Source organism: Crocuta crocuta, unplaced genomic scaffold, assembly GCF_008692635.1.
Source record: "Crocuta crocuta isolate KB4526 unplaced genomic scaffold, BGI_CrCroc_1.0 scaffold367, whole genome shotgun sequence".
NCBI classification, from domain to species: domain Eukaryota; kingdom Metazoa; phylum Chordata; class Mammalia; order Carnivora; family Hyaenidae; genus Crocuta; species Crocuta crocuta.
Genome location: NW_027527936.1, coordinates 5235868 through 5261615, shown reverse-complemented (window position 1 = coordinate 5261615; position 25748 = coordinate 5235868). Strand labels below are relative to the sequence as shown.

Genomic DNA, 25748 nt, shown 5'->3' with positions numbered 1-25748 from the left:
CCCCCCTCCCCACATCCATCAATCCTCAGTTTTTGTCAGCATTCAAGAGTCTCTCATGGTTGCCTCTCTCCCTTTCCCCCACCATTTCTGTCCTTCTTCTCCCCCTTGTTCCTCTGTCAAGTTCCTCCTAATCCTCCTATACGTGCAAACATATGATATTTGTCCTTCTCTGCCTGACTTATTTCACTCAGCATAACACCCTCAAGGTCCATCCATGTTGCTACACATGGCCAGATTTCATTGTTTCTCATTGCCATGTAGTATTCCATGGTATAGATAAACCACATCTTCTTGATCCATTCGTCTGTTGATGGACACTTAGGCTCTTTCCATGTTTTAGCTATTGTTGAGAGTGCTGCTATGAACCAGAATTTTTTATTCTATATTACCTCAGAATTAGAAAAGGTCCTTTATCCTAGCTTGGCAAACCATACATGATGATCTAGTTATGGGCAGGTCTCCATTAACCTCTTTGGTCAGTTGCCCAAACTGCTCAGCCATATGGGATAGCCCTGACTCTTCTCCCACTCTGGTCTTAGAGTTCTCAGATTAGGGTCTACTTTGTCAGCCCTGATGTACCTCTGGGGAAGGTGGGAGGAGAGAATATGGAGATACCTTTAGTTGCAGAATTACAGCTCACAGAGGGGCTAAGGGAACATGACTGAGGGTGCCGTGAAAGGCGGGATCCTACTTTGCGGTTAAAGGTGTGGTTGAGGCTGGGAATGAATCAGTGAAACCTTCTTGCCCAGAGGTAAAGCTCTTCTTTTCCATAGGTATGATTTCTCAGAGCCTTTTGTCCATGGTCTTTCTTTCTTTCCCATCTGTCAACGGCACAGTGGCCCTGAGAAGAACAAGCCAGAGTCATTACAATGGGTGTGAGCTTTTCTAGTCTCAACATCATTACTCACCTAATTGCAGTGCTACTGACATTCAAGGGACTCTGGAAGCTTTGGCCAAGATATCTAGAAGTATGAATACATGAAAGAGGTAAATTTTCTTTTTCCTGCTTCTAGGCAGAGAAGACCCTACCAGCCAGGACAAATGGGCCAGAAGGTTAGATAGGCTAGGAGTCCTCAAGTCTTTTATTTGACTTTCTCTAGCTCAACCTGGGGAAATTTTGTCCCCCAGAGCACATTTGGTAATGTGTGGGGGGGTGGGGGTGGGGGGGGTTGCTACTGGCATCTAGAGGGCAGAGTGTTGTTAAATATCCTGTTATGCACTGGACAGCCCTCCACCCTTCCAACAAAGAATTATCAGACTCAGAATGTTGGTAGCACTGATGCTGGGAATAAGTGATAAAAACTTATGTTTGTAAGGATTTGTTTTGGGGGGGGGGTGATAAAAAAGGATTTGAGTGGTAGTTCCTAAGGTATCAAGTGACTAGAGGTAAAAGCCCACTTTAATTGTATAAACGTAGCCTACAAGTTTGCTGTTAGGCTAGTTTACTGATATGCCCTGACGGACTTCCCCTTTACTGCTCTGGTTTCAACTGATCTGTATGTTCATTCTAGTTCTATAACAGGGGAGAAGGAAGATGGAGGACGAGAAGAAAAATCAACACTTTGATTCTTTTTCTAGTTAGGTGCAAGAGGGTGAAAACTGGAGTCTAAAAATGAGTTTAATATATTAAATGTGTACCTTTTTAAATTATAAATACCAGTTCAGTATAAAACAGGACGACAGAAAAATAGCAAATACCAAACCATACTTGAATTTAAAGTTGGAATCACTGAAAATGTAGGAATTGGGATGTCAGATTTGTAGAAATAAAACCCAGAAATGAGTGGAAGTCAATATAGTCTCAGAAACAAGTTCNCGCGGGGCTCGAACCCACGAACCGCGAGATCATGACCTGAGCGAAAGTCGGACGCTCAACCGACTAAGCCACCCGGGCGCCCCAAAAAAAATTTTTTTAAAAAGGAAACAAGTTCAAATAAAGAGTAGGTAAAGAGCTATTTAAATTCATTAATTGTGGGGGGTGCCTGGGTAGCTCAGTCAGTTGAGTGTCTGGCTGTTAGTTTTGGCTCAGCTTATGATCTCATGGTTTTGTGGGTCTGAGCCCTGCGTCTGGCTTCACACTGACAGTGCAGAACCTGGTTGGGATTCTCTGTCTCCCCTCTCTCTCTGGCCCTCCCCCATTCATGCTGTCTCTGTCTTTCTCAAAAAACAAACAAACTTTAAATTCATTAATTTTTTGATGGATTCAAATGATGGATTGGAGGCAAGACCACAAATTTTGACACAGATGATGATAACGATGATGATCATAATAATGATTAGTATTAAGCACTTACTCTGTGCCAGAGATAACACTGTCATACCATATTCATGAAGAGAAAACTGAGGCTGCGGGGAGTTACATGGGATCTCAGTTATCTTTGTATAACAAACTACCCTGACTTGGTGAGCAAGCCAAGGCAGGGAGACAGTTCCACTATATTCTATATAAGTAATACTATAGTCATTTTATGCATCTGAATTGCTGTGCCCTTCTAGGGGTCACGCACAGCCTAGAGAGCACCAATAGGAACACCTCCAAGTCAGTTATCATCGAAGTGTGCAAGCCAAAGCCCAGGGATTTTTAGGCCTACTGAAGAAGGGATTCTGGTAATAGGTACGAAGTTGGACTTTAAGCTCCATGTTTAGTGAGTGCAGGGCACAGAGGAGAGGGTGTAGAAGAGTACATGGCACATGGTGGGAAATTCATTTTAAATTATTTAACTGTGGTTTCTTCCAACTCTGAGGGTCTAAGTCTCTCTATTATTTTGAGGACATAATAGTGCATAAATATTTAATCATGCATGTAACCAAGAGTTTTATATCACTCCATGAAAGGTCTGCAATACCAAAAGCATTACCACAAATAGGGTTGCTGTGTTACCCAATTCCAGGGGCACTATTCATGGAACACATAAAGTGAATATCACCCTCTAGAGTTCTATGACACAGAGGCCCTTATAGATATAATGCAAGTTTAGTAAAACAAAGGGCCATTTCTCTCAAGGGTAGAATATACAAATAGTAGCTGAGGTTTTTTTTTTTTTTTTTCCTAGCATTTTAACACGTTTACATAGACACACTCAGAATCCCAAGTTTTTCCTTTCAAATTCCATCAAGGTCATCACTCTAGTTGTTTATCCAATATCCTTCTCTCTTTCTTTCTTTCTAACATAACCTTGATTTTGTTAGGAGTGGTAATATACCTAACTAATAGACACATTTCCAGCCTCCCTTAGAGCTAGGAGGAGCCATGTGACATAGTTCCGGGAAATATTTAAACTGAGAGATTCTAGGAGAGCTTTGCTTCCTTATTATAGTCCCCAACCCTCTTCTGGCTGCCTTGTCCATCTCCCTGGAATACAGGTATACTTTTGGAAGAAGAGCATTTTGTGAGTATAAGGTAATCGTAAGAACCAAAGCTGCATACTAGGAGTTTCGGTACAAAAAGTTAAAAAAAAGTCTGGGTCCCTCATAGCAGCATGGAATCACTGTAACAGCCTTACACTACTTACTCGTTCAATGGGAAAGATTAATCCCTATTTGGTTAAGCTTGTTACTTGAGTTTAAACTGTTACTTGCAGCTGTATTCAAGTCTAACAAACATACTAAAAATTTTTTAATGTTTATTTATTTTTGAGAGAGAGCGCGCAAGTGGGGGAGGGGCAGAGAGAGAGATGGAGACACAGAATCTGAAGCAGGCTCCAGGCTTCAAAGGTCAGCAGAGCCCATCATGGGGCTCTAACTCAAAAACTGTGAGATCATGATCTGAGCTGAAGTCAGATGCTTAACTGACTGAGCCACACAGGCGCCCCCAAACATCATCCTTGATAATAGTTTTCCCCAGCTCGGTATCTGTAGGGCTTTATGTGTCCCAAATCTAATTTTATATATTGAATTCTTATAAATTTAAGGGTTCAAGTATTCTCTGAGAACTGTTAAATGTAATTTTTTCTTTCAGTGATAATTTAAAACAATAAAAATAAACATGTTCTGAATCATCTGGATGTGATCATAACTGAATACCGTTCTGTGATTTTGATTTCTATGATTTCGTTTGTTATTACAATTACAAGGAGGCATTTAGCTTTAATGGTTTATAGGTTTAACATTAATGGTTTATAGGTTTAATTTTAATGATTTATAAGTTGATGGCAGGCTGTTATTAGGTTAGCAACTCCTAATGTTAAAGTGATCACTGTTGCAGGGCATTTGCTTTATATTCTACTGAATTGCCTTATCTGGTATATCTAGTTAGCTATGAAGAAGAGGCAAAGGCTGTTCATGAATCAGCTAACTAATGCTTTGTTAAGTGATGGCCAGATGATGTCAAAGAACACCTCATGAACAAATGTCTCATGCTAGCTTAAAGGGAGAAAGGTTGGGGGAGAATTGAGACACCATTGCAAGGTGTAGGCAGTATAGGTATACAGAACCCAGGAGGAGATGCAGTATAGCATTAGGACCATATTCGTAGAGAGTATTGTTTGAGGAGTCTCATCTTGTATATTTTAACTTGCAATAATTCATCAGCAGCAAGAGTAGTAGTAATTAACAATGAAAACATTTTCATTAGATAGTATTTTAAATTAATATTTTTCGAATGTATTATTTACTTCTGAGAGAGAGAGAGAGAGAGAGAGAAAGAGAGAGAGAGACAGCGTGAGCAGGGGAGGGGCAGAGGGAGAGGGAGACACAGTATCTGAAGCAGGCTCCAGGCTTGGCTAGCTGCCAGCACAGAGCCCGACGCAGGGCTCAAGCCCACGACCACGAGATCATGACCTGAGCTGAAGCTGGACGCTTAACCGACTGAGCCACCCAGGTGCCACTAAATTATTAAAAAAATATTTTTCAATATTGCATTTTAGGGCAACTTATTAAAATATTGGAGTCTGGGGTGCCTCGGTGGTTTGGTTAGTTAAGTGTCTGACTCTTGATTTCAGCTCAGGTCATGATCTCCATCTGGAGCCTGCTTCAGATGGTCTCCCTCTCTCTCTGCTTCTCCCCCTCCCCCCACCTCAAATATAAATATAAATAAACATGAAAAAATAAAGATTCTCTGTCTCTCCATCTGCCCCCTCCCCTCTCACACTCTTTCTCTAAAATAAATAAGTAAATAAATAAATCAATCAATAACGTTTTAAAAATATATATTAAAAAAAGTAAAATACTAGATAGTCTGAAAGAAATGAAATAAAAGTAATAAAAGTTAAATAATTAAATTTGAGAAATGAAGCCAACTTTGGAGTTCCTCAAGAATATTTTTCCCTTCACAAGGAACTTCATGTTACTAATATTTGAGAATACTACTTTAACCTACTAGGTGGAGGGAGCCGGATCCTTCTGAAGAACTAGGCTGGAAACCAATGCTTCACCCAGCAAAGAGCCTTACTTACTTGAATTGGCAGAGAAAAAATTTTAAGGGCCTCACTTCTAAGAAATAGAGCAAAATATGATTCATGCAAGCATTTTCTCAGTTGCTGCCCTGACACCAAGCAATTCTTCCTAACAAAGCTCCATCTAATGTCTTCAGCAACCAGATAGTAACAGATATATATATATATATTTTTTCATTTAAATGATTTTAGAGAAAACTTACTAAGTAAATTTCACAGGTGGCAGTTTGTATGTATACTATTTGACTTCTCAAACCATTTCTTTTTGCTGTTGTTACCCTTTCCCAGGTGCAGGACACTTAAGTGCTAATGGTGGGGACCAAAGGAAATTATTATTGGTATAAACAACCCATCTTCATGAAACACCCTTCAGCCCCAAAATGCTATTCTTTTTTGGTTGCTCTTAATGGCTTTTGTACTTCCTCCTATTCTCATAGAAATTCTCTGAGGTCCTGGTCTTGCCTTACCTCTCTCTACAGGTTTTCATTACTCCCAGAGTTTTAAGTATCCTTGTTATTGTGAGTGATGTCAACAAATATAATTCATTAACTTATTTTAAAAATACCTATTGTGTCTATCATGTGCTATAGACCATGCTAAGTATTAGGGTTATAATGTGAACAAAATAGGCACAAGTTTCCACATTTCTAGCTTCGCACTGGCCATCTCCCCCTTGGAATGCTAAATTCAGCATGCCCCAAAGTGAGGTCTTTATCATCTCCTCCAAACTCTGTTTCACTGCATGTCTGAGAGGCAAACCACACTTCACCTAATTCCCCTGAGACTCATTCTTGACTTTTCTCTTTCAGTTCCTATATCTGATGCTCAGATTTTGCAAACTGCCCTCAAATCCCATCTCTCCATGTTCTGCACTACTGCCTTCATTCAGGTTCTCCACCTCTTCTCCCTGGTCATGGCAATACCTTCCTTATTTTTCTCCCTATCCCATGTTTTCTTGGTCCCCTAAATCTGTTCTCTCTTCAGCTGCCAGGATGATCAATAATACAACCCAATGTGATCATTCTCTTTTTTTTTTTAGTTAAAAAAATTATTTTAATGTTTATTTTTGAGAGATAGAGACAGAGCATGAGCAGGGGAGGAGCAGAGAACGAGGGAGATACAGAATATGAGAAGACTGCAGGCTCCAGGTTTTGAGCAGTCAACACAAAGCCTGACACGGGGCTCAAGCTCATAAACCGTGAGATCATGAACTGAGTCGAAGTTGGACACACGGCCGCCTGAACCACCCAGATGCCCCCAGTGTAGTCACTCTTTTATTTAAAACTCTGAATTTCTCTCTATACTTCCATTTTAACTTTACCCATTGGGATAAAATTTGAACTCCTTAGCCTGGCTTATGAGATACATCATAACCAATCTCTGTGTTTTTTGTCTCTACATTCTAGTCTTTGGCATTTACATTCTGCTAATAATGAATTTTTTGTACTTCCCCAAACACACTGTATTGTTTTCTACTTCTTTTACTATTTTCTCTGCTCGGAACTCCTCCTTCACTTTTCTTCTCCTTAACTCTTTAGTGATCCTTCAACACCTGAATACATGGTGTCTTATTCATTTTTGCATGTCTAGCAAAGTATAGGCCTCCTGTAAATAGAAGAATAACAAATACATAACTAAACTTCTGTGCTGTTGATTCTCAAATCTACATCTCCAATGGTGACCTCTGGACACCTCTACTTGGATGTCTGAAGAGCATCTTAGTGTCGTTTCCCTCAAACCAAACTGCTTATCTTCTCCATTAAGAAAGGAGTCAATGGGGTGCCTGGGTGGCTTAGTCAGTTAAGTGTCCGACTTCAGCTCAGGTTATGATCTCATGGTTTGGGTGTTCGAGCCCCGCGTCGGGCTCTGTGCTAACAGCTAGCTCAGAGACTGGAGGCTGTTTCGGATTCTATACCTCCCCCTCTCTCTGCCCCTCCCCTGCTCATGCTGTCTCTCTCTCCCTCTGAAATAAACATTTTTAAAAAATTAAAAAAAGAGGATCCCTTTAAAAAAAAAAAGGAGTCACAGAATCACTAAATTCTACTCCTGAAGCCATTATTATACTACATGTTAAACTAACTTGGATTTAAATAAAATTTTAAAAATAATAAAGTGAAATGAAATAAAATAAAGCAAGGAGTCAGTATAGTAATAGAGTGGACTCCAGAATCACAAAGCCTGGCCAGACCACAGTAAGGCACAACTCCAGAGGGGACCATTTACATTATAATCTATATAAATGTCACATTTGCATATTATACATTGATGGTTCTGCTGCCTAGGATGGTATCTGGCCCAACACTTCTTAGCTGTGACTTCAGACAATTTATTTAAATTCTTTAGGCATCAGGCATTTTGTCTGTAAAACAATAATAAATGTCATTATTATTTTTTTTAAGTTTTATTTATTTTTTGAGAGGGAGAGAGCACAAGCAGGGGAGGGGCAGAGAGAGAGGAGGACAGAGAATCAGAAGAGGGCTCTGCCTGACAGTCTCAGGCTGACAGCAGATGGCAGGGAGCCTGATGTGGGGCTTGAACTTACAACTGCAAAACTGCGACCTGAGCTGAAGTTGGACGTTCAACCAACTGAGCCACACAGGCACTCTTGTTTGCCATTATTTTTAACTTCAAACCTGCTTCTCCTATAGTATCTCCTATGTCATTGGTAAATGACCTTACTCCTTTGAAATTTTTTTTAATGTTTATTTATTTTTGAGAGAGAGAGACAGAGACTAAGCGGGGGAGGGGCAGAGAGAAAGGGAGACACAGAATCTGAGGCAGGCTCCAGGCTCTGAGCTATCAGCACAGAGCCTGACTTGGGCTCAAACTCATGAACCATGAGATCATGACCTGAGCTGAAGTCAGATGCTTAACTGACTAAGCTACCCAGGTACCCCATGACATTACTCCTTTGTCAGCAAGATAAGAAACTAAGGAATCAAATTGAAGGATTGATTTCCTCTTTCTTCTCACCCTAAATCCAATACAAGGCCTGTAGAAATATTTTTTCTTTCCTTCATCCCATCCTGCTGCCAATGTCCTATTACAGTTCTGAGACTTCTCCTGTGGGTCTCTGCTGCTTTTCTCCCAGTCATTATTTTACATATCAGACAGCTCCTAGAGTCATCTTCCTAAAACATAGTTCAAATAAGTTAACTTCTCATCTCAAAAATCTTTAGTACATTCCAAAATTAATTGAGCATTCCTCCTAGGCCAGATACTACTAGGCCTAGGTCTAGTATTATAAAGATAAATAAAACAGGTAAAATCCTTCCCAGACCACTGCTAAGTAAGGAAGGACAAAACAATGATATATGTATAAACCTAGAGATAGAGGTATATGTACTAGGTACTGTAGAAGGATAAAGAAGAAAGACCCCTTGTTCCCATTTCCAAATCTGCCGTTCTGAGGAAAGAGATTCCATAGTCACTTACTTAGACAAGTGTTCAACAGATTTTTTTCTCTTTTCAGAACACTGTCCTGGTATTATTTCAGGTTTTTAAAAAAAATTATAGCAGCGCCTGGGCGGCTCCGTCAGATGAGTGTCAGACTTCGGCTCAGGTCATGATCTCATAGTTCGTGAGTTTGAGCCCCATGTTGCTATGCCGACAGCTCAGAGCCTGGAGCCTGCTTCGGATTCTGTGTCTCCCTCTTTCTCTGTCCCTCCCCCGCTCATGCTCTGTCCCTCTCTGTCTCAAAATTAAATAAACACTAAAAAAAAAATGCTTAAAAAATTACATATATAAAAGTTTATTTTTTAAATTATATATAATATATATTTTAAAATTATATATATTAAAGTTTATTTATTTATTTTTGAGAGAGAGAGACAGCGTGAGCAGGGGAGAGGAAAAGAGAGAGGGAGAGAGGGAATCCCAAGCAGGCTCTGCACTGTCAGCACGGAGCCTCATCTGGGACCCAAACTCACAAACCGTGAGATCATAATCTGAGCCGAAACCCAAGAGTCAGACACTTAACCAACTGAACCACTCATGCACCCTCAGTTTTTTATTTCCATGGGGATAGGCTGTTAAGATTTGCTTGGGCCAGGATAACTCTTTTGGTTCGTGAATGAGACAAGTAAGCCCAAATACCTAGTCCAGGGCTACATAAAATAAACGGTCTTTTTTTTTTTTTTTTTCTGGCTGAAGTAGGACTGTGTTTTACTGCCCTGGGCAGTTTAACTGCCCACAGCAATAACTATCCACTATTAAGCTATGAACTTCTATATCTCCCCTGCGCCTCCAGAAGGAAATGAATAATGGCCAAATATTGTTCAACCTCAGGCTGAGAAGTGAAAAAAAAAACCCAAAGAAATCACTACTGTTGCAAGGTAGGATAAATGCCAAAACATTTTGAGATGTTCAACCAACATGACACTGCAATTTCCATTTCTTATCCTGCTATAATAGGATGGGGGAGTGGAGATGGGAGCAGAAAGGGGATATAATATATTTATCACACACCTATTTTATATTAGGTGCTCTGTTGTGTCTTGGGGACACAGAGATGGAAGTAACCCAAACCTTACTTTCCAGAAATTCTAGCAAGTAGGGGCAGGCCTGTAAACATGTAAAATAGCTTAAGAGATATTTTGTATAGCTTTTCGGTATCAGGATATTGTGTGGACAGAAAGGATGGAATGGTAAATTCTGGGGATGAGCAAAAGCCAGAACAGCTTCAGAGGAATTCTGGGGATGAGCCGAGGTCAGGAACAGTTTCAGAGGAAGTCATGCTTCAGCCGAGTCTTGAAAATCATTTTCTCTAGGCCAACTAGGAGGGAACAGTCTTCATACTTGAACAAAAGCCTGAAGTCTTGAAACAGGGACTCATTGTTCTGGGTATTACAATCAATCTAGGAGCAAGGAAGAATTACAATAATAACAGCTAACATTCTAATGTATAATAACTAGGAACTGTGCTAAGTAAGCTACTAAGATGATCTCAAAGAATAAACAGTATTCCCATTTTATAGGTGAGGAAAGTACGGCTCTTGCCTGAAGGCCACACATAAAATGACTGAGTTTTAACTGAGGAAACTGACTACAGAGCCCCAGTTATTTTTTTAATTTTTAATGTTTTTTATTTATTTCTGAGAGACAGCGTGAGTAGCGGAGGGTCAGAGAGAGAGGGAGACAAGAATCCGAAGCAGCAGAGACCCCAGTTTTTAAAACCACAAATCAGAGGAGTGAAACGATCAGATTTCAAAAAGATTCCCTCCAGCAGCTGTGGGAGGAGTGAATGGGAGAAGGAAAGCAGTAATCCTGTAATCAGAACAGTTAAGGAGGTTGTCTAAATACCGAGAATCAGCAGTAGGGCAGAGGCTGCTGGGATCGGGGTGGTTATTTTTGAGAAATACTCGGATAGTTTTCAGTGCTTGGTATGGATCAGACGTGATCCGCCGTGGACGGCAACAGGACCCTGTTCTGGGCCTCGAGCTCAAGACGCGCAAGGCCCCCCCTCCCAGATCCAGATTAACCGAGGAATTTGGATTTGGAGACCGTCGCGTTCAGCTCTCCGACCCCAACCGTCGGTGGCAAGGTAGGGGTATTCTTACCTTACACGCCCTAGCCCGCCCACAACGAGAGAAAGTGCTGAGTCATTCTGGCGGGGCGCTTTCGATCGGGGCGGGGCTCAGACCAGATCCCCCTCCTCTCTCCACCTCCTGTACCCCCGGCCCTCTCCGACTCTCGCGAGAGCCCTACAGGCTATAAAGGCAGCGCCTCCCGCGTGTTTCACGCGTCTTCTTCCTGACTGGCTTTTGTTGTTTTTTGTCTCAGTGCTGGTAAGAAGTCCTCCCTCTTCTCCCCCTCTCCCGTTATCGCCTTTTTCTCACCCACCCCAGGACCTACCCTACTCAGTTTGGGTTGCTGTGACGGGGGAGGCTGCTGGGCGAGGTGTGGAGCGCTCGAGAGTGGTTAGTGGTACGTGTAAGTGGGCCCTGTTTAGAGATGGGGGGGCCTGTTTAAACCCCGAAGCTAACGTCGGTTCGAGTTACCTCTTCCCTCGGCAACCCGAGCAGAGTGCGCTCATTGGCTTGGCATGGCGACGAGGCGGACTCGTAGTGGTGGGCTCTTCTCAGCCAGCCTCCTTCCGGGCGCGGCGGGTTCGGGAAGCTTCTAGAATGTACCTGAATGTACCTGGAAACTGACCTGAGGCTCGTTGTGTGGTAGTGGTAAACGCTGGTTACTAGATGTGGAATTTCTGATACGAAGATTCCCTTCCCAGTTTCTATTTTTTTCATTTATGGAATAGGGTTTGTGGTGGTCCCAAATGTCTCTGTGAAGACTGCGGGTTTTGGGTTTTTTTTGTTTTTTTGTTTTTTGTTTTTTTTTTGCTGTTGCTTTCCCAAGTGTTAACGTTGGGGGTGATGATGGGAGTGGCAGCAGGGCATCAGAAGAGGAGTGTGGCTTTTGCCCGTGAAGTTTTGGGGCGGATCCTCGGAGGAGGTCCACAAAGCGCTTGAGGTCCAACAGCCTTTTCCCCGCTGAGTTGGAATTTGGCGGACTTGGGGCCGCCTGGAAAAGCAGATTTGGACGAGAAGGTCCTTTACGTTAGGGTCACACCCTATATATTTATTTAGTCGCCAAATTGGAGCGTGCCTTACTAGTTTTTTGTTATTAAAAGTTTTTTTTGTTAATGTTTATTTTTGAGAGAGAGACAGCGCGAGTGGGGGAGGGGCAGAGAGAGCGGGCGAGAGAGCCAGAATCTTAAACAGGCTTCAGGCTCTGAGCTGTCAGCAGAGTCCGAAGCGGGGCTTGAACTCCGGACCGGGGAGATCATGACCTTATCCAAAGCAGATCGGAAGCTTAACCGCCTGAGCCACCCAGGTGCCTCTTTTTTGTTAAGGGTGTTAAGGAGTAAAAAGTTTGCAGTGATTGGGGCACCTGGATGGCTCCGTAGGTTGAGCGTCCAACTTTGGCTCAGGTCATGATCTCCTGGTTCGTGGGTTCGAGCCCCTTATCGGGCTCTCTGCCCCTCCGTCACTTATGCACTCTCTCAAAAATAAATGAACATTAAAAAAAAAAAATTTTAGTGCTCGATGCTCTCAGCGGTTTTTTTTTTTTTGGTTGTGGTACTATGCACCAAAAAACTTTGGGACTTGGAAAATTAGCTTTTTGTGGATTTCAATCTGATAGCTTACTAGGTTAGATTTTTTCTTATCTTTATGTTGACTTAGGTGAATCCATTGCAGCATTGGTTTTTTACTTTTTAATTTTTTTAATTAAAAATTTTTAATGTTTAATTCTGAGAGAGAGAGAGAGAACGTGATCAGGGGAGGGTCAGAGAGAGAGACAGAATCTGAAACAGGCTTCAGGCTCTGAGCTGGCAGTCCGCACAGAGCCGGACACAGGGTTGGTTGGAACCCATGAACCGTGAGATCATGACCTGAGCTGAAGTCGGATGCTTACCCAACTGAGCCACCCAGGGACTGCTCAACATTGCTTTTTTAGCAAGACTCTTGGTTCTCCTGGCCCCGAGGTTACAAACCCGTTTTTGAAAAGACTTAAAGTGCTTAAACACGACTCCTAAAGTTTCAGAATTTAGTAGATGCCAGAATCCTGGCCTTTCCTCTTAAAAAATTGAATTGGCTTTAGGATGTGTGCTCTCTTGGGCAAATATACCTGGAGAAAGGTCAAGTGTGCTTACTGAATTATGAAGGTAGAAGAAGGTGCAGTCAAGGGAAAGGGGAGCAACATGACCACTTGTAGGAATCACTCTGTGGCATTGTTCTTTGGGCTCTGGTTCCGGGGGTGAACTTTCCTTAGTTTTTTCTGTATAATAAAAATACAGAAGAACATGGCCTTTGCACAAATCCTATTTCAGAAAAAGTAATAGAAGTTATTTCAGTTTATAAAAAAATTGCTGTATTGGGGCGCCCGGGTGGCTTAGTCGGTTAAGCGTCCGACTTTCGCTTAGGTCATGATCTCGCGGTTCGTGGGTTCGAGCCCCGCATCAGGCTCTGTGCTGACTGCCAGCTCAGAGCCTGGAGCCTATTTCAGAGTCTGTATCTCCCTCTCTCTCTGACCCTCCCCTGCTCACGCTGTCTCTCTCTCTCTCTCCTAGAAAAAAAAAAAATTGCTGTATTTAAGTGAAAACGATATTCAGACCTGTATCTGGTTTTGTTTCAAAAGATGGAAAGTGCGGTTTATGCTCCTTACTAATGTAAAAGTTAATGTATACATTCAGGGCTACTGGACAAATCTTTTTATCATTTTACAGTTAAGTTTCTAAGTAGATGAAGTGTGCTGGTTATCTAAAAAAAATGAGGTTTTTTTCTAACTCGTTTCCTCCCTTTCTTTTTCAGCTGATAGTAAGATGTCTTCAGGAAACGCCAAAATTGGGCATCCTGCCCCTAACTTCAAAGCCACGGCTGTTATGCCAGATGGCCAGTTCAAAGACATTAGTCTATCTGACTACAAAGGTAAGAGTAATTACTTTAGATTCATTAAAATTGAATTATTTTAGGAGAGCCTGGGTGACTCAGGTTGAGCATCCTACTTCGGCTCAGGCCATGATCTCCTGGTTTAGGAGTTCAAGCCACACATTGGGCTTTGTTGACAGCTCAGAGCATGGAGCCTGACTTGGATTTTGTGTCTCTTTCTCTCTCTCTACCCCTCCCCTGCCTATGCTCACTTGCTTTAAAAAAAATAAACCATAAAATTGAACAATTTTACAATCTAAGGTGGCTCATTAGGTTTCTGTATCTGTTCTGTTTGATTGTAAGATGATATATATTCTAGGTCACTGTCTTTAGGGTAGAAGGCTGTTTACCTCCATGTTGAAGTGAAGTAGTGATTATCAACCTTGATCACAGGGGTAGATATTTTAGGTTCAGACTGCTGTGGAAAAAATCCCATGCTTCATTATGTCTGGACAGATTAGCTCACTTACCTTCTCAGTACTCCATTGTATTGTCTTGGAGATCTTTTCAGTACTTCATTGAAAGCTCAAGTTTTGGAGCGTAAGCTGCTTGTTAAGTTTATGAAATATGTATATCACAGCTGCTATATTATTAGGCAGAAGGCTTAGGTACATTCCCTTGACTGTTTTGCCCCAGGAGAAGAGTTGATAGTACAGTTGGAACAACTTTTCCTGTTACAGTTTCACACAAACACTTGGCAAGTTCTAATGAACTGTTTTTTATGTTTTTGTTTTTTAAAACCTTACAGTCCTGGAACAGTTGAACAGTTGGGTTTTCTGGGATAGTTAGTTGATGCAAATTCCTTGAACTGGAATTCTGAAACTCAGGTGTTAAGTGTGCCTTACTTAGTGGTGTAGTAATTAGTTCTTAAGACTCAGCTTTTGCTTGGAACATGTGACTAAAGGTTTCCTAACATAGTGCACTTGTTTGGAATGAGAAGCAAGTAAGAGGGGCCCTATAGAGGGAAGCTCCTCTGACAAACAGGATAAGTAGCACCATAGGGAGGTGACCCTGGCCCAAGGGTTTAGAAAGAGCTGCTCTCTGTCCTCCAGGGCTTGACCTGCTGAGGTTTCAAAGTGCTTGTTAGGCAAAGCCCTGGAGAGGTTGTTTAGATGAGTGAGTTTCTACTGATTTTGATCTTCAGAGTAAATGTCAAAAGGAGCAGCTTATTTTGATTTTCAGACCTTGTAGCTACCTGGAAATGAGTGAAGATTTGGAACTGTTTCAATAAGTCTGCCTATTAGGTGTGGTGAAAGGCTGCTTGGTCAGTTGAAGATCTGTCTACTTCTGTTGGTAATCTGAGTGACTTCAGTGAAATTTACACTAGAGATCCTCTTACATATCAGGACTTTTGGAACTTTTGCCTCAAGAAATTTTTCTTTTCCTATTAGGCTTGTTAGGAGCCTGATTCAGGTGATCATTTAAACCTTACCTGTCCCCTTGATGTGGTTCATTGTGGAAGAGAAACACAAAAGGCTTTGTTTTGTTGTGATTTTGTCTCTTTATTGCCTTGTAGCACAGAATCCGGTAGTTGAGCTTCTCCTGTGCATTAATTGTAAGCATTAGCATTTAGGCTATCTAGTAGGTAATTGCATCCTTGGTTTTGCTTTTCTTCATTGGACAACTTGGTGTTTGTGCTAAATTAAAAAAAATTTTTTTAATTTTTTTTTTTTTTTTTTTTTTTGAGAGACAAAGTGTGAGTTGGAGTGGAGAGAGAGGGAGACACAGAATCTGAAAGAGGCTTCAGGTTCTGATCTATTAGCTCAGAGCCCAAAACGGGGCTCCAAGTTGGGAATGGGGAGATCATGACCTAGGCTGAAGTCCGGCACAACTGACTGAGCCAGCCAGTGGCCTGTGCTAATTTTAACTACCTGGAGATAAAAATCGGACTGAACAGTGTTTATTTTCTAATTGGCAGCTAATGGGGAGGCAGGAAAATAAAGCATAGAACCGAAAGGAACTTTTTTTAGTGGAGGATTTCCTGCTGCAAGATGTTCGAAAAGTAATTGCTAGGAGACATCTGTTGAGTGTTGGTGGTTAGCAGTTGTTTTCTATAAAAAGGCTTTTTTTTCTCCACAGAAAAATGTCTTTAGATTTTTATTTTTTGAAAATATTTTGCTTTTTTATTTTGAGAGAAAGAGGGCACAAGTTAGTGAGGGGCAGAGAGAGGAAGAGAGAGGATCCCAGGAGGGGCAGGGAGAGAAAGAGGGCAGCGGGGCTCACCTGAAGTGGGGCTTGAACCTCCTGAACCTTGAGATCATGACCTGAGCCAGAGTCAGATGCTTAACAACTGAGCCACCCAGCTGGCCCAAGATTTTATGTTTAAGTAATGTCTGCACCCAGTATGGAGCTGGAACTCAAAACCCCCGAGATCGAGTCACACACACCACCCACTGAGGCAGCCAGGAGCCCTTTATAAAGCAAGGAAGTGTGTTTCAAAGGTAAACTTGTGACTTTTTCCTCCCTAGGAAAATATGTTGTGTTCTTCTTTTACCCTCTTGACTTCACCTTTGTATGTCCCACGGAGATCATTGCTTTCAGTGACAGAGCAGAAGAATTTAAGAAACTCAACTGCCAAGTGATTGGTGCTTCTGTGGATTCTCATTTCTGTCACCTGGCGTGGTAAAACTCTTGGTCAACTTTTGCATATGAACTTTGAAACTAAGCCGCAAATGGGATTGGAGGCTTTGGTAATAAATAGGTTTGCTCAGTATTGCCTTTTGGCTTCTGATAAGGAGTGCAAAGGCTGTAACTTCCTCTTGTTGCTCTTTTATTACCTGACAGCAAAGGAGAAGCAGTCTGGGTTGTAGCCGAGTGTACGCTGGTGATCTTAACTATCTTCAGGCACTCACTTTACTGCTGGAAAAAGTTTGAAATCTTTTGGGGATTAGATTAGATTACATTACTAATGTTGAAAAAGGGAAGGAATAGATACAGTTAATGCTTTTGCTATATGTGAGTTTAAATGAATGTGCTTGTATGTGTGGCTTTTGCTGTAGGATCAACACACCCAAGAAACAAGGAGGACTGGGACCCATGAACATTCCCTTGGTATCAGACCCCAAGCGTACCATTGCTCAGGACTATGGAGTCTTAAAGGCTGATGAAGGCATCTCATTCAGGTATATACATACCAGGGGGTTTTCCTCAAAATTATCTGATTGACTTAAGGGCCTTTTTTATTTGGAGAAAGGTAGGGCCCTGATCTATAGATTCCTTTCTTGTTGTTAACTGTTTCCCCTCCCCCAGTTAATTTGTTGGGAAACAATTGACCTGCATGACTAAGTTTATTTTTAGCTTTTTAAATTTTACTTATTTATATTTAAATTTTTAAATTTATTTTGAGAGAGCACACGAGTGAGGGAGGTGCAGAAAGAGTGAGGGAGGTGCAGAAAGAGTGAGGGAGGTGCAGAAAGAGTGAGGGAGGTGCAGAAAGAGGGAGAGAGAGGATCTCAAGCATGCTCAGTGTGTAGAGCCTGATGCGGTGCTTTGTTTCCTGAACAATGAGATCATGACCTGAGCTGATATCAAGAGTGGGATCCTTAACCAACTAAGCCACCTTGGCGCCCCTGTTTAGATTTTGTTTATTTTAAATGTTTATTTTTTTGCAATAGAGACTGAGCACGAGTGGGGTAGGGTCAGAGAGATAGGGAGATAATAGAATGCGAAGCAGGCTCTGGGCTCCAAGCTATCCGCACAGAGCCTGACGTGGGGTTTAAACCACAAACTGTGAGATCATGACCTGAGCTAAAGTCAGATGCTTAACTGACTGAGCCACCCGGGTACCCCTAGATTTTATTTTTAAGTAGTATTTATGTTGAACGTGGGGCTCAAAACTCCCAGTTGAGATCAAGAGTCACAAGCTTCACCAATTGAGCCATCCAGGAGCCCCCATCACTATGTAAGTTTAAAGTGTATAGCATGATGATCTAATCTCCCTCCCTTTCTTTTCTCTCTCTCCCTTTTTCTCTGTCTGTCCTTCTTTCCTTCCTTATGCGTATGCCTAACATGGGGCTCAAACCCATGACCCCAAGGTCAAGAGTCACTCTCTTCCAACTGAGCCAGCCAGGTGCCCCTCATTTTGTTTCACGGGTTGGAGGTGGGGGGTTCATTAGAGGCAAAGCCAGTGCAAGTCTGGGAGGCCAGCACATTTTCATTTCCATTGCATCTTTGTTCTAACAAAGCAGTTTCTAAACTGGTACTGCATCTCTCTCAGACCTTCAATCTCTTTTTCCCAGGGGCCTCTTTATCATTGATGATAAAGGTATCCTTCGACAGATCACCGTAAATGACCTTCCTGTCGGCCGTTCTGTTGATGAGACTCTGAGACTAGTTCAGGCCTTCCAGTTTACTGACAAGCATGGGGAAGGTAAGCCAATTCACCTGGTCACTTGACAATGGAAGGTGGTAGGATAGGAAAGATAGCAAGAACAAGGTCTACCAAATGAGAAAAATCTGTTTCTCCAAGGTATTGAAGTCTCTGCATTATACTGGATTGTGGGGGTGAGGTAATGGAAAAGCTTGGGGAGGAGAATAAAAAAAGGTTTTTGTTCCAGCTCCACATTCTAGCTTCTGCCCTGCTCATTTAGAGTCACTGCTGCAACCTTTAAGTTATTAAAGGAGTGCAGGAGGATTTCATAGGTATATAAGGGCAAAACAAAAGGCTTGAGAATTATATCTAGGGATAAAGCATGCCATTCTTGTTTATTAGGAGAGGAGCTTAATCCCTGTGGTCCATATTTGTTACATTTGTGTTTAAAAAAAAAAGATAAAGACCAGTTTTGAATTTTGGAAAAAAGAACAATGGACAAATAAGCTAATAACATTTCTGTCTTCTTAAAATACGTTCTAAAAAATAAATAATAAAACATTTTATTGTATAGTGTGGTTGTCCTGTCCAGAAGAATTACAATCTGCAAATAAATTTTGTAAATGTTTATGTAAAATCTTTTAGGAAGAGGGGTTAGGGATAGAAGGTTTCAAATGAAATATCAAGGTTCTTCATTAGACGTATGAGGATAAAAGAATTTTTTTAATTAAATTTTTTTAGAGAGTATGTGAGTGGGGGAGAGGGCAGAGGGGGAGAGAATGTGAAGCCGACTCCATGCTTAACTTCTTGCCTGTTGCAGGGCTCATTTCTTTTTTTTTTTTTCTAGTTTTTTTTTTCATTTTTTTTATTGTATATCTTTTTTTTAATAGTTTATTGTCAAATTAGTTTCCACATAACACTCAGTGCTCATCCCCACAAGTGTCCTCCTCCATGCCCATCCCCCCCCCCACATCCATCAGTCCTCAGTTTTTGTCAGCATTCAAGAGTCTCTCATGGTTTGCTTCTCTCCCTTTCCCCCACCATTTCCGCCCTTCTCCCCCTTGTTCCTCCGTCAAGTTCCTCCTAATCCTCCTATACGTGCAAACATATGATATTTGTCCTTCTCTGCCTGTGCAGGGCTCATTTCTATGATCCTGGGATCATGACCTAAACCAAAATCAAGAGTCAGACACTAAACTGACCTTATAGAGTCTAAACATCACTAAGATTCAATTTAGGGTTTTTACCTAGCATTTTACAGAGTATAGGCTTTTTTTCCCCTATTTCTCTAGCATTAGTACTTTTCTCCTTTTAAAAAAAAATTTTTTTTTAATGTTTATTTCTGAGAGAAACAGTGTGAGCAGAGGAGGGTCAGAGAGAGGGAGACACAGAATCTGAAATACACTCCAGGCTCTGAGCTGGCTGTCAGCACAGAGCCTGACACAGGGCTCAAATCCACAAACCGCGAGATCATGACCTGAGCCAAAGTCAGACGCTTAACCGACTGAGCCACCCAGGTGCCCCATCTCCTTTTTGATAAAGTACTGAACCACTTGATTACAGCTTTTGAGTTTGTAAGGCTGTAGCTTTTTTTTAGTTTATTTTTGAGAGAGTGGGACGGAGAGAATGATAATCCCAAGGAGGCTCCATACTGTGTGCAGAGCCCGATGTAGGGCTCAAAACCACAGACTGTGACATGACCTGAGCCAAAGTCGGATGCTTAACCGACTGAGCCACTCGGGTGCCTCTAGGTGTTTTTTTTGTTTGTTTAAGTTTTACTTTTGAGAGCGAGCAGGAGAGCATGTGCACAAGCAGGAAGTGGTAAAGAGAGAGCCTGTTTGGGATTCTATATCACGCTCTATGCTATCATCACAGAGACTAATGCGGGCTCGATCTCCGACCTTGAGACTATGACCTGAGTTGAAATCAAGAGTGGGAAGCTTAACTAAGCCACCCAGGTGCCACGAGACTGTAGCTTTTTTACTTATTCCCCCTCACTGGGGTATAGTTGTTGCTGGAATGAAACAACCTTATCCTAAGAGTTAGTTTTTAAGGACTTAGCTCCTGAGGCTGCAAGTGCTGGCTATGTAGGGGATGGAGATCTTGAACCACACACCTTTCCAAGCTTAATGTAATTGAGGATGAGAAGGACAAGATAGTTTTTGTTTTTAAGTTTTTTTTAATGTTTATTTTTGAGAAAGACCATGAGCAGGGGAGGGACAGAGTGAGAGAGACAGAATCCAAAGCAGGTTCCAGACCCCAAGCTATCAGCACAGAGCCAGACTTGGGGCTTGAACCCATGAACCTTGAGATCATGACCTGAGCCCCAAGTAGGGTACTTAACCAACTGAGCCACCCAGGTGCCCTGATGACAAGATAGTTGTGATTAAGTGCTACTGATGTCAGATGAAATGCAGAAGTGTACTTCAATAAATTTGTCTTAACAATATTCCATTTTCTTTCTCTAAATAGTAGACTGTTTTCTAAGGCCCTTTTCAGCTCTGATCTTGTAATAAAACACGTGGAAGTTGTTAAAGAATTGGAATTAGTGGTGTCTCTTAGACGTACCCAAAGGTGGTAGTTTGGGTGAGCACAGACCCTAAGGCACCATTTGCAGAAGCTTGTGTGGATTTGAAGGCTGCTGAGACTGCCTCCTGGTGGGGGATGAGATTTAGCACAAGGACAAGTAGTTGAGGAGTGTGGCAAAGCTCTTTACTGGACTTCTTAGCACCTTGCATATAAGCAAGACCTGAACCCAAGCTTTCATAACTGAAGATTGCTTCTTCAGACTCTTGGACTCTTCTTCCCATTCCACTAGAGCAGGCACCACTTTCTGTGTGTAACCTTTATGATTTATAAGATACTTACCATTTGGGAGCCTGTGAATACCAAAAATATATATGAGGTACATTGTGTTATTTGGCATGTAACCCTACTTTTCTATTTTTTATTGAGATGTAATTGACCTGTAACAGTTTTAGGCATACAATGTAATTCAATTTTATTTGTATTTGTATATCCCATATTCCTATTTTTTCAAGTTTTTATTTAAGTTCCAGTTAACATAGTATAACATTAGTTTCATCACTTATATACAACACCCAGTGCTCTTCACAAGTACCCTCCTTCATACCCATCACCCATTTAACCCATATCCTACCCCCCTCCGACATTCCCTCCAATAACCCTGTTTGTTTTCTATAGTTAAGAACCTACATTGTTATTTTATTTAATAAACCAATACTTAAACACAGTATTTATTCATAGTAAATATTGAAACTGGGATCCAAATTCACAGCTACCCTTTTTAGAAAAAATTTTTGTTATTAAAATGCTAAAAAAGTCCCTCTTGAGGGCTGTTTTGAAAGTTCTTATACTGAGGTTACCATGACTGTCATTTTCTCCTTGGAGATTGATGGTATTTTGAAAGCTGGTTTATGTGGGACTCAACCAGTTCCCCTGTACTCCATATTCTGAAAAAACCAACACTGCTGGGTATGAGTGAAACATGCAATTGTGGTTATTTCTGTCTTGTCACTGATAATGGTTATGTTCTTTTTCTTTTTTTAATCTTTTNTTTTTTTTTTTTTTTTTTTTTTACTGTTTATTTTTGAGGGTGAGTGAGTGAGTAGGGGAGGACAGAGAGAGAGGGAGACACAGAATCTGAAGCAGGCTCCAGGCTCTGAGCTGTCACCACAGCACCTGACCAGGGACTCAAACTTGTGAATGATGAGATATGACCTGAGCTGAAGTCAGACTCTCAACTGACTGAGCCACCTAGGTGCCCATTAACTGATACATTCTTAAGTGCCATGAGCCCTTACTGCCAATGAGAATAAGTTGGCAAGGTTTTTCCTGGTTCGTTATTCTTACCTTTGTGTCATAATTTATAACTGGGCTGTTTTTTTTTTTAATTATAAATTTTTTTTTTTTAAATTTCTGAAGAGAGAGAGATCGCATGAGCAGGGGAGGGACAGAGAGAGAGGGAGATACAGTATCTGAAGCAGGCTCCAGGCTCTGAGCTGGCTGTCAGCGCAGAGCCCAATGTGGGGCTCAAACCCGTGAACCGTGAGCTCATGACCTGAGCCGAAGTCAGACACTTAACTGACTGAGCCACTCAGGTGCCCCAGGTTATGTTTTCTAAGACCCAAATTTTTTTGGTTCCCTGTCCACACCTGCTGTCAAATTTTTGGCTGGCTCTCACCTGGTCTTTGCTTATTTGCTACTCTTCTTTTTCTGTAGCTGTTTTATGCTTAGGGACTTGTATTTTCACCCTTGGTGCTACTAAAGGTAATAACTATAACAATCAAGTGGAAATTTCAGGAAAGTAATGGGAGCTGGTCCATATATACTTTGTTCTAGCACCTAGTTGCTGAGTGACCTCTAAGGCTATGATATCCTTGGACTGAAGGGGGCTCCCCCTCTCTCACTTTGAGCATGTGAGACTTACTGCTTCATTACTGGACTTTGGTGACTACATGTCTCCTAGAAGATGGAATAGCAAATGGAAGTGAAAAATCTGAGATTGGTTCCCTTGCTTTTCTCCTCAGGTTAGCCCAAGGAGCATTGTTGGCTCAGAATTGTAGGAAAAGGTTGAAAGCTATGCCTTCTGCATAAATGTATGAAAGATTCAAACTCCGACCTTTGTTTAGCATGGGGTAGAAGGCAGTTACTTAGTGAAACAAGTAGGGCCTTCAGTGGGGGTCCTGTCCCTTTGTATTTCAGGCTGTCCCGTTTGGCAGAGTTAAAGAACATTGAGGAGGCAAACTGGTTGCTATCTTCAGATCCTCCAAGGGCTATCAGAAGCAGTAGCTTAGTGTTAACTATTTTACACACTCCTAGCTTTGTTTACATTATTTAGCTTATTTATTTCTTGGTATGNTTAGGCTCCGCACTCCGCACTAAGCCCAACACAGGGCTCAATCCCATGACCCTGGGATCATGACCTTAGCCACAATAGTCAGATACTCAACCAAGACAGCCACAATAAAGAGTTATACTCAATCAAGACACCCATCTAAGTTTTTAGATTTTAAATGTAATAACAGTGTGGCATGATTTGGTATTTTAAGTGTACAATTTAGGGGCATTAATTACATTCACAATGTTGTGTATCCATCACCAATGTTTTCTGAATGTTTTCATCATCCCAAATAGGTAGAATTAAGTAATAACTCCCCCCATTCCCCTTTCCTTCCAGCCCTTGGTAGCTTCTGCTTTCTGTGTCTATGAGTTTGCCTATTCTAGATATTTCATGTAAGTGAAATGATATTTGTCCATTTATGTTTGGTTTCTTTCACTTAGCATAATATATTTGAAGTTCTCAAGGTTCGTGTTGCAGTAGGTATCAAAATGTCATTCTTTGTTAAGGCTGAATAATACTACATTTTATGTATATATCATACTGTGTATTCATCTCTTGATGGACACAGGGTTTTTAACTTTTGGCCATTGTGAATAATACTGCTAATAATAGTGAACAGGTGTCTGGATCTTTTGTTCCCATTTATTTTGAGTATTTACATTAGAAGTGTAATTGCTGGTCATGTAGTTCTGTTTAGCTTTTTCAGGAACTGCCAAACTTTTACAGCAGCTGCACCATTTAACATTCCCACCAGCAATATCAAGCGTTCTTTACAACCTTGCAAATGTTTAGTCTTTAATCTTTTTTTTCTTTTTCTTTTTCAATACTGTATAGCCTTGTGAGTGTGAAGGGGTGTCATTGTGCTTTTGATTTGCTTGTCCCTAATGATTAGTGATATCAACCATATTTTCATGTGCTTATTGACCATTTGTGAATCTTTGGAGAAATGTCTGCTCAAGTCCTTTGTCCATTTTGAACTGGGTTGTCTTTTATTGAGTTGTGGGAGTTCTTTTTTAAGTTTATCTTGAGAGAGACCCAGTGAGTCGGGGAGGGACAGAGAGAGAGGAAGAAAAATAATTGCAAGTAGGTTCCTTACTGTCAGCACAAGCCTGACATGGGTCTCAAACTCAGGAACCATGAGATCATGACCTGAGCTGAAACAGAGTCAGATGCTTAACTGACTGAGTCACCCAGGTGAGTTGACTGGGTGTCTTGAGTTGTGGTAATTCTTTCTACATTTTGGATATTAATCCCTCTTCAGATACATGATGGGTAAATATTTTTTTCTCATTCTATATGTTAATTCTTAAAAATGTCCTTTTTGGGGCGCCTGTGTGGCTTTAGTCGGTTAAGCATCTGACTCTCGATTTTGGCTCAGGTCACGATCTTAAGGTTTGGGAGTCCCAGGCTCACATAAAGCTTTGTGCTGACACCACAGAGCCTATTTGGGATTCTGTCTCTCTCTGCTCCTCCCTGCCTCCCTGCGTTTGCTTGTTCTCAGAATAAATGAAAATAAACTAAAAAAAAAATGTCCTTTGTACAAAAGTTAATTTGAATTAAGTCCCATTTATCTGTTTGTTGTTGCATGTGCTTTTATAATCCTATCTAAGAATACATTTCCAAGTCCACGGTCGTGAAGTTCTGTTTTCTTCAGAGTTTGATTTTAGCCCTTATCTTTAAGTTGATCCATTGTTGAGTTGATTTTTTTTTTTTTTTTTTTAATGTAGTGTAAAGCAGGGATTCACCTTCATTCTTCTGCATGTGGAAGTGTAGCTGGTCCCAGCACCATTTATTGAAGAGCATTTAAGATTTTTAAAAAGGGATGCCTGGGTGGCTCAGTTGGTTAAGTGTCCAACTTTGGCTCAGGTCATGATCTCAATTTGTGAGTTCAAACCCCATGTCAGGCTCTGTGCAGACAGCTCACAGCCTGGAGCCTGCTTGGATTCTGTGTCTCCCTCTCTCTATCTGCTCATGCCCTGTCTGAAAAATAAAACATTAAAAACAAATATCTTTAAACATATGTAATGAGGCATACATAAAATAATTTAGGAAATACAAATACCAATTAATCCAATCCCTGCTGTTAACAAATCTTTTTTTCCCCCCATATGTGCACTAGGCAGATTATTTCTAGACCAAAGCATTCAATTGAAAATTTCTTTAAATTACAAGTGCTGCATGAATAAGTTAGGTATCATAGCAGTAGGACTGTCGTGAGGATTAAATTATAATTGTAATTAGCTTTGTACTAAAAGGCTTGAATGATCTCAGATGGTAGCATAGCATCATGGTTCCTGAGTGTTCAGCCTCTTAAGGTACCAGATTTGGTTTTGAGCCATTTTGTCCATGGGAGTAGGGTGGAACTCAACCACTGAGCAGGTTATTAATTGATAGTACTTTTCTCTTGGCAGTGTGCCCAGCTGGTTGGAAGCCTGGCAGTGATACCATCAAGCCTGATGTCCAGAAGAGCAAAGAATATTTCTCTAAGCAGAAGTGAGCTCTGGGCCATTTTAGGGCCAGGCTGCATTGGGTGGCCATGAAAACAAAATCTCTTTTGTACTATTGTCATGCTTAAAACACAAGACTTTAGATCAGGGCAGATGTGGTATGGGACAGGACAGGCCTTTCCTGCGGGGGTTGGGGAGACCAGCCTTTCTTCCTCTGAAGAGATTGTGGTATGGTGCAAGCCAACTGATGTGTACAGCAGTGGGGCATCACTTTTGATCTTTGTTGTTTCCATTAAACTTGAGCTGAGA

General features: G+C 41.3%; 1 protein-coding gene and 1 long non-coding RNA gene across 4 annotated transcripts; one reads left to right on the top strand and one right to left on the bottom strand.

Moving 5' to 3' along the window:
- LOC144221569 (uncharacterized) lies at window positions 1-11023 on the bottom strand. Its single transcript, XR_013332108.1, has 3 exons — window positions 10952-11023; window positions 9861-10249; window positions 1-841 (listed from the first exon to the last, which is right to left on the bottom strand). It is a non-coding gene; the product is annotated as an uncharacterized LOC144221569 (long non-coding RNA).
- PRDX1 (peroxiredoxin 1) lies at window positions 10713-25748 on the top strand. 3 transcript variants are annotated; one of them, XM_077752113.1, is made up of 6 exons: window positions 10713-10935; window positions 13703-13819; window positions 16288-16441; window positions 16819-16941; window positions 18058-18188; window positions 25404-25748. In XM_077752113.1, the coding sequence occupies exons 2-6, from the start codon at window positions 13714-13716 to the stop codon at window positions 25487-25489; spliced, it is 600 nt and encodes a 199-aa protein (XP_077608239.1). In that variant the 5' UTR covers window positions 10713-10935; window positions 13703-13713; the 3' UTR covers window positions 25490-25748. The 3 variants fall into 3 exon arrangements, with proteins under 3 accessions (XP_077608239.1, XP_077608238.1, XP_077608240.1); XM_077752112.1 differs by lacking the exon at window positions 10713-10935 and adding an exon at window positions 11091-11179; XM_077752114.1 differs by lacking the exon at window positions 10713-10935 and adding an exon at window positions 11214-11318.